The sequence below is a fragment of the Netta rufina genome, assembly GCF_964035555.1.
Source record: "Netta rufina genome assembly, chromosome: 1".
Lineage (NCBI taxonomy): Eukaryota > Metazoa > Chordata > Aves > Anseriformes > Anatidae > Netta > Netta rufina.
Window position 1 is genome coordinate 107,458,961 of NC_140123.1, and position 14,696 is coordinate 107,473,656.

The 14,696-nt window shown below is 34.3% G+C and overlaps 1 protein-coding gene across 3 annotated transcripts in view; it reads right to left on the reverse strand.

Moving 5' to 3' along the window:
• Positions 1–14,696, reverse strand: part of GBE1 (1,4-alpha-glucan branching enzyme 1) — a 176,927-nt gene that overhangs the window by 124,513 nt on the left and 37,718 nt on the right. For all 3 annotated transcript variants that reach the window (XM_084284215.1, XM_084284214.1, XM_084284213.1), the window contains exon 3: positions 6,526–6,641. In XM_084284215.1, the coding sequence (XP_084140341.1) occupies positions 6,526–6,641 (116 nt within the window). The remainder of the gene's footprint in view (positions 1–6,525; positions 6,642–14,696) is intronic.

The window sequence follows — 14,696 nt, forward strand, 5'->3', positions numbered from 1 at the left end:
AAACAAACAAGAAACTCTAAAAGAAAACAGTCATGTTTATATAAATTTAGTATGGACATTCAGATTTCAACTATTGCAAGACCCCTTCCTTTTGAAAAGTCCTCCTTTCCCTCCAAAAAACTTGTTGCTCTATTATATACCTAATACCACTTGACACGATTCATCTTGTATGGGTAAACTAAAAGCAAACCATTCTTAAATAGCAAAACCTCCTGCCAAAGAATTGTGCAATCTTCAAGTCACAGGAGAACTAAGCCTGCCAAAATAACTGAACAAGAATATTCTGAATTGCTGGGTTCAGCCTACAAAAAAGGCTCTGAAGAGCAACAGTCCACTGCATTACAATGCTTCATCCCTGCTACAACCTCTCCTATGTGCCCAGGAGCACGTTGCCTATTTGGATTTGGTAAACAAAGTCAAGAGGCCATTTATCCTCCACTGAGGTAACAACTCCTCCAGCTAGTAAATTTAATCTGTAGTTAACACAGAAAAGTCTACAATAGCTTGCTAAAGGGTCAGGGCTCACAACCAAGCAATGAAACAAAGGGCATTGCCACATATTTAACTGAGGCTTTACTTCCCATTTAGCACCACTGAGGTACTGAATAGAAATGATATGGAAATAGATATGTTGGATGATTTAAATCCTGTTCCCTAAAATTCAAAATGCCAGCAACACCACGTCTGCTCCTTGCTGCACACAGATTACATAGCATGGTGCAGCAGAATACTCATTTCACTCACTGCTCAACGTTGCAAACATAGGGGTTTTGTTTCGTTTCACCCATCCACCATTCATGACATGAAATTTAAATTATGTGGAACTTAGAGTATAAGCAAGGGTATTTTCCACACACACAGCTAAGTTGGAAGCAGGAAATAATAAAATTGTTTGCTTATACATATGAGAATGCAAATAGGAAGCTTCCTGAAGAGACGTTCCTATTGAAGCACATCAGCTAGTGCTCCTTCTCCTGCATATAACCTTTTTACATCTTGTATAAAAACAAAGCAACAATTAAAACCCACCAAAAAAAGACACACACACACAAAAAAAAACACATCATGAACACTTCTATATCTAGCATTCTAACCACAAGCCTGTTATTCTACTTACTCAAGTTTACTGGGTTTTCATATTGAAATTAATAACACCTAATTTTGCCTGCAGACCACTTGAAATGCATGAGATCTGAGCTTGAAACCAGCCTGATACTATGCCACTGGACTGTCTGATCAGTAAGGTCAACTGCAACGCCAACTACTTCATCACTGGCAGTAATTACACTTGATTAATTTTACTATCAGTGGTTCCCTGACACTGATTAACCTACTTGCTTACTACATTTGATTCTTTTTCAAGGTTTATAAGTTAAACACAGAGCATGCAGCTCTACGAGTTACTAGACACAGTGGTAAAAAACTGTAAAGATGAATTTTTAAAAACGTTATTTACAACCAACTTTTCTCTCCCCAGAGCCTCAAAGGCACAAGTTATTTTCAGGTGTTTTAAACATTGTTAGCGTATGTTAAAATGTTCTGATGCAAAGCAGTTCCCCTTTCACAATTTAAAGTTAAGAAGAGTTTTGTTTGGACTACAGAATTACCCCAAAACAATAGTAGTAGTGGGTTTTGTTTTTGTTTTACAAAATAAGACTTGGTGACCATGGTGCCAGCCCCGGTTTTGAACTGAACTTGGCACCTATGAATATTTTTCAGCTATCACTGAAACCATTCAAATATATAGCAGCCTGCACTGTCAATAGAAGAGTATTCTTAAAAAGCACACAAAATATCAAATCGAACTACTTCACTATAATACAAATGCTTCCTTGTAAAACATAATAATTGAAGTTTAACATGAGAGAAAGAGGAACTGATATAGATTTAGTGATTGGTAGAATGCAGTTTTGAGAAGTTTCTACCATTTCCTGAGGTGACCTTTCCAGGGAAGACTTGTTATTTGTCCCTGAGCTGTATATGAGTGGTTCTATCACCATATGAAGGCTACGATACCACAAAACCATCTGTTAAAACACAGCCAAAATTAGTGATGGAAAAAAAATGAAAACTGAAAACAATTACTTTAAAAAAAAATACTTCTATCCATCCGCATGCAACATTAAAGCTATCTGAGAAAGCTACCCCTGAGTAGTTAATTCATATAGCCTCAAAAAAGCCATTTGAAACCAATAATGCTGTCTGAAATATCAGTGATGACTATCACCTAATCTTTACTATGCCTTTAGAAAAAGTTGCAACAGGGAGGCATGTCAGCCATCCTGAAGCTTCCCTTTATAGTTGAAGAGAAATAAACCAGAATCACAGTGAAATTTCATGAGCAAACAAATGAAATTTAGAGGTATACAGTGTTTTAATTTCATGCACCTACCCAGCATGTTGTCAGATAAAGTGTCAGATAAATTTAATATATAAATTTCACATTGTCAAATCACTTCAAAAATCACAGATCACCTGTCATTACTAGAGAGTTGAACAATTACTACTGTTTTAGTATATCCTCTCACACACAAGAACATAGTGGTTCAGCTATACAGGTCTCTTAATGGAAATTATTTCCTAATCAATGTTTTGTGGTGTCTGATAGTTCATAATCATAACTGCCAATATTTTAGAAGTACCGATCCCACTATCTTCTATTATTTGTGTCAAAATATTTTAGAACTTGATCATTAACCATGAATTTACTTTCATCTAGGAAGTTACTTTCATCTAGGCCTGAGTTCTTATTGGCATTTTCCAATTGTTCTTCATTTTCTGTTTTGATCATTTGCATTCCTATAAAGGATATTAAGCAAGTTCCCCAAAGGAGATAGATCTCTACTTTTAATAGTGTTATACCCAGCCCTAAGCTTCTCTGACCCTATATAAAAACTAGAAACAGTGAAAACTACAGCTATTTTTAAAGAGTTATAAAATTAATTTAAAAATAAAGACTAAAAAGAATGAAGTGGAGCACGTATAATCTCCTACACGTGTACAACAATGTAGGAGACTTAGTAAAGAAGCCTATCAATCTGATTTTTTATAAAAAGTTTGGTATATGCCATAAAGAAAGAATTAAGAATACTCTTGTCAATGAAGGAAGATTTTTTGACAAAGAAGATAAGCACACACCCTCCTCAACTACCATCATTGTAAGAATGAGACATACAAACTACCTCCATTAGAATAATGCAACAGATGTACAAAGATCAATCCGTTGAAGCAAAGAGAGGTGTTTTTTTTTTATTATTATTTTAAATCTGTGGTCAGGATATGACATCTGTCAGAATTTTTTTAAAAATAAAAAAACCTCTTACAATCACAACAATAATTACAACTTGTTTAAACAACTAATTCTAAGCTCCTTGATCGATCTAGGAGTAATTTTGGAAATACTGTGTAGCACCTTCCACCAAGAAGAAAAATACCACTAAGTATTTTCAAAAAAAAAAAAAAAAAAAAAAAAAAAAGTGCCCTTATCCAGCAGGCAACAATTTTGTAAATGGATGTTGTAACTCACACAACAGTCATTTTCAGCTGTTTTAAGTACTTATCCCTTGACACAGAAAATACATCGGAAACATACCAAAATATCTGCAACAGGCCTTTTTTTTTTTTTAATTACTTACCTTCAACATTTATGCTTAGTTATGAGAAGACTGCCTGAAAAACTACAGTAGACAGTTTACTATTACTGAAAACAGGAAAATGTTTCACCTCTATTCCTCATTTATTTTCCTATAAAAATACTTTGTGACCTGATCTAAATTAGTGTCATCAGCTACACTCCATCCATTTCCCATTCTGGTTCAGGAGTTACTTATTTAAAAAGAAATGACCTTGTCACAATTTCAGAACTTGTCATTCGCCTATGTAGAACTGAAGATGAAAATACTGTATAGAAAAGCCAAAGATAAGGACCTCCCAGAGGAGCCTCTTTCCCCCTAGCAGATTATTTAAATATTTACGTAGTCAACTTTAAAGAGATTTAAGACATTCAGAGAATTAATATCGTCAAAAGAAGCTTTAAAACATATGCCACTATGCTTTTTACAGTAATGCAAAAAAAAAAATACACACATACCTTCAATACCAAGAAATAATTTTTGCTGCCTAATCTAGTACACTACCTGTATATTTAAACATCAGCTCTGCAATCTGCATAGTAATTGCTATCTACATATAATCTACTGTTTTCATCTTATACGTGAACAAAGAACTGCAGAACTGTGCTCAACCACACAAATCCCAATGTTCCCCAAAATACACACACTTATGAAAGGCCACAGTCTTGTAATGGAACCATGTAGTTTCAAGAAAATTTAAAGAGCAGCAGTTTTCCAAATACATTAGTGAAACAATAGCAGAAAAAGATCACCTGTAGCAGGAGGAAAACATGCATTCCTGCCACACGTGGAATATTCCAGCCTCACCTCAGGTTTTTGTTTTTGTTGTCAGATAAGCCATTTTAGAACTACCTTAACTGAGGAATATTCTCCCACTTTAGTTATTACATATAAATACATTGAAAGGACGTGTTAAGAGTCAGTTGTGAGGCACCAAGTCACAAAAATGTGCCATGAAATATTATCAAAGTTACAGATGAGGCTGGAAGAAATTCTACATGGATTAAGTCAATTATAGTTGCATACACTTCTGAATTGAATTTCTAAACCTTTGCACTTAAAATACATAAGGATATGTGCATTCAGAATCAAATCAGTCTCACAGGCAGACAGAATAATACCAGTTTAACTGCATGGACCTTTGGTAATCACACTTCAGTGTCAGTAATACATAGATCTTTGTTCAGAATAAACTCCATAAAAGCACAACTAAAGACACAACAGTAGGAAGAAGAAAGAGGAAAAAAAGGAGAGGAAAAAAGGAGGAAAACAAACCCGTGTTCTGCTTCGCCAAGAGGAGTTTAATGACTCAAAGCAACTACAAAACTACAGCAAGTAACATTACTAGTACTACGAGTCATCAGTAACCCAAAATTGTGTACACTAGACCAATTATGCACAGTACTGTCTCAGTACTGTCTTTGCCGTGTGGAGCTTCTGTTTGCTATTCTCTTTGACAAATAGAGAATACGTACTACAAAGATCTGCACTTTAAGAATGGGATATGACCATGATAGAGAGCAAGAAAACCCCTAATTTTACCAAACACATTTATGAATATATGTTATTTGCTAGTAGTACCAACATTACTCATCATTCACACTTTTATCTCTACTGAGCATGGAACATTCTACAGTGGGTGAGTTCAATACCTTTGTAAATATAACAAAAAGTAAATTTATCAGCAATTAAAAAACTAGCATATCTCTAAATCATATCAATTATTAAGTAACCATTCTGCAATCTCAAATTACTGCATAATCACTGCATTTGAGTTGCAAACAACTATTTACTCCCCTGTTCTGTGAAGTAAGATCAGCTTTCTCACATCGATGAATGATTACTCCTAAATTTCAATTTATTCATATTTATTATTGGGATGATTTCATAGGCCATAACTAATGCAGAGGGATAAGCACATATATTAAGTATTTCCAGTGCATTTTTATGGATTTGTTTCAGCAGATTCTCTGTTTATCTAAGATCAGATTTTCAACAGAAAATTGAAGATTCTTTACAATGTGTTAGTTTTGTTGATGAGAGCCCTGAGAATATAGTATATATTATACAAATACTCCCAGTTGCTTAATTTTCCTGGTCTATAGATTTTTTCAGTACATTTCTTCACTTAACTACTCATTACTGTCCCCTGTTATCATTTGACATCTCTAGAACACAAGCTCAAATTGCAACAAGTCAAATTTTCAGAAGTATATCTCAATGACTGAAATCACTATTCACATGGAAATAATCACATCTACTGATAGTTGTCATTATGTGTATCTGCACTAAGCATAACTACTGTGGTATCTGACAGCTCAAAGAAATTTTCCATTAATTTTTGGAAGACAGGATTTTATGCTCATTGATGTTCATGAAATACAACTAAGGTTTCCCTCATTCTGTTTTAGTTCAAATTCCTTAATCTACGCTGACTGATTGGTATTCTTAATTACTAAATAATCCAAGTTTCAATAGGCTACATATACTTTTAAAGCATCACAAAAACAACACATGAAAAGTTATGGTTAAAAGCATAGCATCTTCAACCAAGATACTGAGATTTGAATAGAATCTTAAGTAGCTGCATCAAATATAGAACAGCTTTATGTTCACCTTAATTCTTATTTTTCACATTATCAGCATGTAAAAACTGGTTTCACCTTGTAACACGATCCACTACATTATATCCACATTTCAGCAACATATGCCTGTTTCTATACACCACGAAGAAAATTAGATGTTAATACTATTTCATCCTTTGGGGTCACTTCACGGAAGTAGATAAATTGATTGCTTCTTATAATAATTATAAGATAATAATGTTATTTAGGAGAAAACAAAAAGGGCAAAATGAGTATAGAGCGTTACAAGAGCTAGAAAAAACTAGCACCTTTAGCTTTGATCCATGGGGAACAGGAGAATAACCGTCTTGTCCAGGTGGAATGAACAACTCCCATTTCCCATACTCCATTTTCTTATATGGGTGAGAAAATGGATTCCAGCCATCTGTAATAAGAAACAAAAATAAGGGTATTTATCTTAAAATGTGCCCAATTAAAATTTAAAGGCATAACAGTATTGTCAAGTCTTTTTCAGAATACACTTGCAGCAGATACAAATACCAGTTATTACTGTACCCTTTTAAAAGAGGTTCAATAAAACGTATAAGACTATAAGATGTTTACTGGGAATCCATACTCCAGTTCTAATTTGACGATTACTGATTATGGGGGGGGGGGGGGGAAGGAAGATGAGCTTGGACAAAACATAACCAAAACCCACCTCCATAAGTCACATGCTCAAACCAGCTTTGGACAGAAACACATACACAGCTCATTGCTTCTATTTTGACAAACTGATGTCCTATTAATAACATTAAGTGTATAAACTAGAAAAGTGAGGAAGCTACAGACAAACTTGATAGCAATGGCTACAAAACCACACAATACCAGATACCAGCAACACAGCTAAGAAAACTGGCCTGAAATGCCACAGTTATATGTAAGTAAATCTTAAAGCAAATTTCTTTTCATAAAAAACACATTGAGAGAGACAAGCTTAGATTCTATAATTCAAGGTTCTTCATACTGTTTTTATTCACTAAGCACTGGAGAGGTATGAGGTTAGTTATGACATATCTAATTGCGTTAACACCTGTCAGGATCACGTGTGTTTATATAGACGTTCAAGGTTAACTGTCACAAATGAGAGTGAAGATAAAGCTTCTGAACTGACAGACTTCAGGCAACACAATAATTTCTGAACTAAAAGGAAGCAGGCAAACTAAGTTTCAAAATGACTTTTCTTTGCCTTGAAACTTGTCCTCCTCACAGACCCCAGCAATGGGGAATGCTAAAGTAACAAGAAATCAGTCGACACAGGAACTGAATTGCAAGATGCTACCTCCATACTAATCCATTTGCATGCCATTTCCTGTAGTAAATAGAACTAACACCAAGTAAGAAGCATAAACAGCCTTCACTGATCTTCTATACATGACCTTAGGTACATAGAGTAACAGTGAATAAAGTCTATGTTCACTTCCTAAATTGTAGTTCCATTACTAGTTTAAGCTAGTATAAAACACCATTTCTACTAAACATGGTAGTCTGGGTTAAACAAATTAAATAAAAACCAGACATGAACACCAAAAGTGAGATCTCCTGTTTCAGTGGCAGTAGCAACTACTTAAAAGCCACCAGCTTACTTACTGTGTCTGTAGAGCTTTTTATTGTTTTTAGGGAAAGCAAGGACAAATACATGTCATTACTTCTTAGTATGTAGCAGCAGCGGTCAAAGTGGACTAGTGAAGGCAAATTTCTGTATTAATTACCTTAAAGCTTTTTCAGAAATTTCAAGAGTAGCATTTAACATCTGAGATGATACCACAGTTCACTGTAGAATATTGTTTTTTTCTTCTTTAAATGAGGAAAATATAGATTCCTAAAACAGATTATATATGCTGCAAGATCTTTGAATATCTTCCCTAATTTGAGAAGATAGTAACAGTAGCAGGGAAAAAAATACTAACAAAATATTACTGCTGATTCAGTGATATAAAGCCATCTGCTTTATCTTTGTCCTTAAAAAAACAGAAAGCAGTTCTCTTGGGAGCAAGTGATGGAAAAACAAACGTCTTCAAAAGTAGAAACTCACAATAAATTAACATTTATTTAATGCAGTGATCAAAAGGAATCTGATTTGTGCATTCACACAGTATTCCATCATAAACAAATTATTAAAAAATTAAAACAACATAATTTATTCCTTCATGGTCTGAATGCATACTGCTTATCAATTTTTATGCTTTAACTTACTTGAGTTTACCATGAAGGAACAAAAATTGCAGTATCGAAAGAAATAACTTATAAATGCAAACTTGTAACTAAACTTTTAAAACACATTCAGGACAAAAATAATTCTTTTACTTAAAATATATTGCAAAAAAAATTAACACAGTAGCAAGTGTTTCTCAAGTCTTACAGCTTATAATTTTCTAAATTATACTGTTGATGTGTGATAAATCTTATTTTCTGTTAAAAGAAAAATAAACATGCCCAGAGCAAAGAAACAGTTTGACTTGCCTTTCAGGAAATGCTATTTACTAGATGGCTGACCTGATCTGATATTCGTAACCATCTCACTTCAATCACAATTTTGGACTAAATGCTCTCCAGAGATCTTCTCCAACCAACCTATAGCAGGTTAGGGAATAGACTACAATACCACATACTATATACAATTTTAAGACCACTTCCAACTAGAAGAACTCTGCTGCAATGAAACATGAGTTTAAGGAAGAGATTACTACCTGCTTCTCCATGGAAATCACGTACAAAATCTCCATGTACAGTGAAGTACAAAAGCGAAGTTACCTATATACATCAGCAAACATATTTTTCCAACAAACGTCAATAATCTAAAATATTGTCTAGCATGCAAAATAATGTTCTCTAACAAGTACATGGATGTCTTCAGCTTCAGGGAAAAAGTAGACTTTTAAAGAAACTTGCCTGTTACTTTCATATAACTGTTTAAACCAGAGAGCTGCCAGTCTTTAAAGAAACAAACAAAAAGCACAAGTCAGACAACCTAGACAATGACAAAAAAAAAAAAAAAAAAAAAGGCAAACAAAAGCCTGCATAAGAAACATTCTAGTACCTATTCATTTTATAGTAATGTCAAACCGATGCAAAGATGCATTACTATTATAATCAAGAGTTCCCTATGCTTAAAAATAGAAATACAATTAATTTTACTCTGTTTAGATACAAGTTTTCAACACTTAACATATTTGGATAGTGCTGACAGAAAAACACATTAGCAGAATGAAAGTACTCACTAAACTATTGCTTGATTGATAGCAAGAGAACTTACATATTTAGTAAGATTGATTTTTAGTCTAAAGCTTCATCCAAAAAATAACAGAACAAAAACACAGGACTACTAAGGACCAAACAAACACTACTGAAGCAATAAAGCAATAGCTTCTTAGAAGAACAACCAAAACTGAAACAGTAAGTGTATTCTCTACCTCGCCCTCCCTCTTATCAGGAGCATCAGATACTTGGAGGCAGAAGGTAGAGCGTAGGGGAATATTATGCACAAACCAGATAACTACATGCTCTTAGGACATCTTTGCATAACCTAAGTGGCACTGATATGGTCCTTAAAGCCATAAAACCAGCAGGCTCCCTTCAAAACCAGCAGACTCTCTTCCTCCCTACACTCCACCTGCAGATATCACCTTCACCACTTTTCACGAAACTCTTTCCAATTGAGCTATATTTCCTGGCTATGTCTTGCTAACATTAAGTAGCACAGAAGTGTCTTAGTCCCTGACATTCCCTATATAATCCCTGCATCTCCCCATTCCCTTAGGGAAATTCACCTGAAGTTTACTACGTACACCGAGAACACTATATTATTACATTATATGATTACAAAAAGCTTCTCATGCCCTTGGTTTACAAAGATTCCCTGGGACTCCTACAACCAACTCTTCTCTCCTTTAGAAGTGGAACAGTTGCACCTCTCTATTAATTCAAGCATGCCTGCTCTCCACAATTCTGCCCCAGTTGCTTACACTCTCTGCCTCCACCTGCTAGCAATCCCCTATGCTCCACTTAATTCCTCCTCTTCTCAGCCATGGTTCCCCATTGCTTGGTGCCTGTGGTTCATGATTTCAGAATACACAAAGCAACACTCATCTATCACAGATGTTCCTACTTAAAACCATTATCTACTTCTACTCCCTTGGAAAGAACTCATTCATGGAGGTTACAACAGAAAATATTGCCTTGTATTAGGTAAGAGACATACATGTAAAAACTTAAAATGCCCCAAAATCTGAAGGCCTGCTACAAAGAGGAAATGGTTCAGGTTTCTCCAGTTTTACTGATGAATCTTCAGATTTTTCAACAAAACAAAGCCAATAATATCAAGAACAACATCCCTAAAAAAAAACAAAACACCCGAATAGCTGAATATTCAGACATCTGCTGTTTCCAGAAGAAAAAGGACAGGAAGAAAAGACAAGAAGCATCTTAGTCCGAGAACAAGAACTTCATAAACTCTGCCAATAGCTACAAACAGAAAAAGGTTAAGAAGCTTGCCAACAGAAGTTAAAATAATCAACTTCAGTACGTTTTATGAGAGAAATGAACTATTGTAGACACCCCATAAGGCATACACAAATACAAGAGGTCCTATTATAAAATCTGAGGCCCCAAATATGTCTTATTCCAACACAGAAGACATCTTGAATAGCCTAGTACTTTTAGTTTCTAACTCACTTCTATGACTGGATCTTGCAAAAACAATCTACTTCAGGGAAATAAAGCACCAAACTTCTCCTTGCTCACAACGCCACCCTCAGTATACCATGAACTAAGCTTTCATCTAGAAAGAAAGGTAGAGCCATGACACCATGGATACTACCATTTGTTGTAAAAATACAATTTACATGCAATACTTCCAGATAAATCATAAATTAAATGACTTTTTGTTCCACAACTCTGGCTTTTATTTTCGTGTTGACATGTATATTGCCATGCAGCTCTGAGGCTCAAGAGTTAACTTAGACATCAAGCTGGTCTGAGACTAACACTCCTCTTTCATCTCACAAAGGGAAGGAGCACTTCTTGCATATTGACCAAATCATTCAGTTGTTCCAGTCTGGAACAACTGGTACAGCAGTGCAATTTTGTAACTATGAAGTGATTTTTCAAAAGTAGAAACACTTTACAAACTGAGATTGAAATCTCAAGTGCAAAACACTCCTATGACAGTTGCACTTCTACACACCACATACTTTTGTCTAACAGGAAGGTGCTCAGTGAAAATACAGACTAACACAGCTTCCTTGAGGAAAAAATACCAGTCAAATAGCAGCTTCGACTACTGGCATTGGAATCCCACAACATACCTGGAAATTCATTTGCATGGAACATGAAATCAGAAAACTAAAAGCAGAATGTAACTGCAGTGATTCTCTACAGACACTACTGGTTACACAGAGTGGCCAATTACATCTTTCTTTCTACCTTGCCTTATTTTGAACAGTACAATAGCAGGGCCATTAACAGAATCTGCTTAAGAAGTCATTAAACAAACTCAAATAATGACATGAAAACGAACGTCATTACTTCCCAGATATGATATCTCCCTGGATATTAATAGCAGCTTACACTTCAGTATTACCTTCAGTCATCTGCAGCCACAGAAGTATAGCACTATGTCTTTACTCATGAAATCCAGGTATTCTTCTACAAAAAAAGCTTTGATAAAAGTACTAAGAAATTTAGTATTACATCATCATAGTATCTAGACTTCATTTTGATAAAAAGTTGAAGTCTGAAAACAAATCATTCTAAGATACTGGAAGTTTCTAGTCTCAACTTTCACATATCCAAGTTATGAGGACTGGTGGCTGAAGCTTTGCCTTCTTAACTGTGAAGAAAACCTGCCAGAGTTTAAATAAGTGGCTAACATTCCCCCGCAAAAAGGAGCCAGCCCCTCTCTCCACACTCAGCACAAGTCTTCTCAACTAGTGCAGAAATAAGGCGGAAAACAGAACAAATATTCCAGAATGATCAAATCTTTAGATTTAAATGTTAGCTGTGAGTGAGGAAGGTGAAGAATGAACTAAAAAAACGGAAGCCACAGTTCTGACTATATTATCATCAAATATTGACTTCTGAATTAGCATATATATATGTATACACACACACTCTTTGAAGCTATTTAAAACCAGTAACTTTTAAAATTTTGATTAAAATAATGTTTACAGACAACATACTGAGACATTGCATGGCCAAGTACAACTTTGAGTATTCCAATTCCCCAAATAAATTCCATGGGTTACACTCAAAACTTGCACTTCAGTGACTTATTTGGAAATAGTTGATTGTAAAGTAGCAATAAATTGCCAGCAGTCAACAAGTTCCTCAGCAATACAGCATGCAAATAAAATACTGAGTGTTATTACAGAGCTTTTAAGGTAGCTATAACATTGATACTGCATCTGTATCAGAAATTCAGCTGACTAATTGCCTCACACACTTCATTTACTGAGATGCAATAAGTACTGATTGACAAAACTTAATGTTTTAAAATGTTCAGAGTCACAGAATTGTGGTTGGAAGAGACCTCTAGATCATCGAGTCCAACCTCTGACCTAACACTAACAAGTCCTCCACTAAACCATATCGCTAACATTCATTTAATACATTTCAGAATGAGTAAAAACAATGTACCTGACTACTAACAGGTATAGTGTCTTGATCTCCAGTTATGAAGTTTTAAAGAGCAGACAAAAAGGAGTTCCGTAAATATTGGCATTTTCTTGAATTTATGTTTTTAATTCTCCAATCCAAATACAGATTTGCATGCTATTCTTTTTTTTTTTTTATTTTTTTTCCCAGAAGACACAACGATACTAAAATCTTATAATGAAGTTCATTCATTACAAGTACCTCAGGAGATAGCAAAAAGACACTACCACCCATAATTTGGGGTGAAAGATCTTAATGTCAAAGCTTTTATTGCCTATTATAAGGCATAACAATAATTCAAAAGAGTGTCAAGCCTCAATCTTACAAATGTATATAATGTAAACAATATGTACACATACACATGTATATAACAAACAAGTTATTAATGTTTATCTTAATAAAGTCATTATCAACTACACTTATGAACCATCAACTTAAAATTCTTTCAGAATTCATAATTAAGTTCTCTGTAACACAGCCTGCACCTGCCATTATCATTTTCACTAGTTTTTGATCCTTAAACATCATTATGTTACCAGATTAAATAGCAGCATTTATTATTGTGTTTTTCCCCTCATCATTCAACCAAACACATAAAAGTAACTCGGACAATACCAGATTAAGTAAATGACTGAGAAAACATTGCTATCCATCTATCCACAACAGAACTAAAAACATAGCATAAATTAACTTTTTAATATTATATACCATTATATTTCAGTTTTAAACTGAACAGCTGCTGTCATTTCAAGTTTGACATTTCCTTCCTTGCAACATTTCATCCCCCTCCTTGGGGTTGAATTAGTTCTCTCCTTCTAAACCTGAGCTTTTATAAAAAAAAAAAATCTTATTAAAAGTAATCCTGATATTCAATTTAAATATGATATGATCATAAATTTAGTTTGAGACTTTAACCTGTTCAAAAACTTAAAGAAAGGTTAAAGGGATTCAATTTTAATTAAACGCATCTGTAGCAACCTGATTCTAAATCTTAGGATTTTGCAACCCAATTTCTCATCAGAATATTATTAAAGCACATATGAATTGAATGACAATCTTCCATTCCTCTAGGCTTTCTGAGTACATTATCTTCCCCTTTGGGAATGAATACTTTACTTTGACTGACGACCAATATGATATATAGGACAAATGCAGTTTTTTCCACATTAAAATGAATTTATTTTTATTCTTTTGACTTCTTACTAGCACATTTCATTAATACGTAGATAAAACTATTCCAAGATATTAGTCCTAAATTTCTTCTTCATGTGATGTATTGCATAAGATATTTTTTAAATGTAGTAGGAGTGTTTTTTGTTTGATTTATTTTTATTTATTTATTTATTTTAAAGAAAATCATCTCAGTTTGTAGCTTTTTAGCTATCATTCTGGTATATAGGTACTTCCCTCCAACCCCCACTCCAAAGCCAAAATAAGTTATATCGTCTTTGTAAATCTTAGGCATTAATGTCATTAAAAGTCTGTTTTTAAAACAGCTAACCGGTAAGTTACATATTTAAAACAAATGCATTTAATCTTGAATTGTGTCGAGTAATTTAACCTAAAGGCTACTATTCCCATCACATAAAAGAATCTTAAGGTGTAGATGATGAGGTGGTATTGCAGACAGTATAGAAGAGGAAAGGAAAAATTGTCTGTGTTTATACATGTGAAGCTTAGCTTTTAAAACACCCTCCTCTAGCTATCTTGCAGCCAGTACTGATATCTAGCACCACTGTAATCTAGGCACTGTAATCTAACTATATTCATGATTCCTTACTCAGTT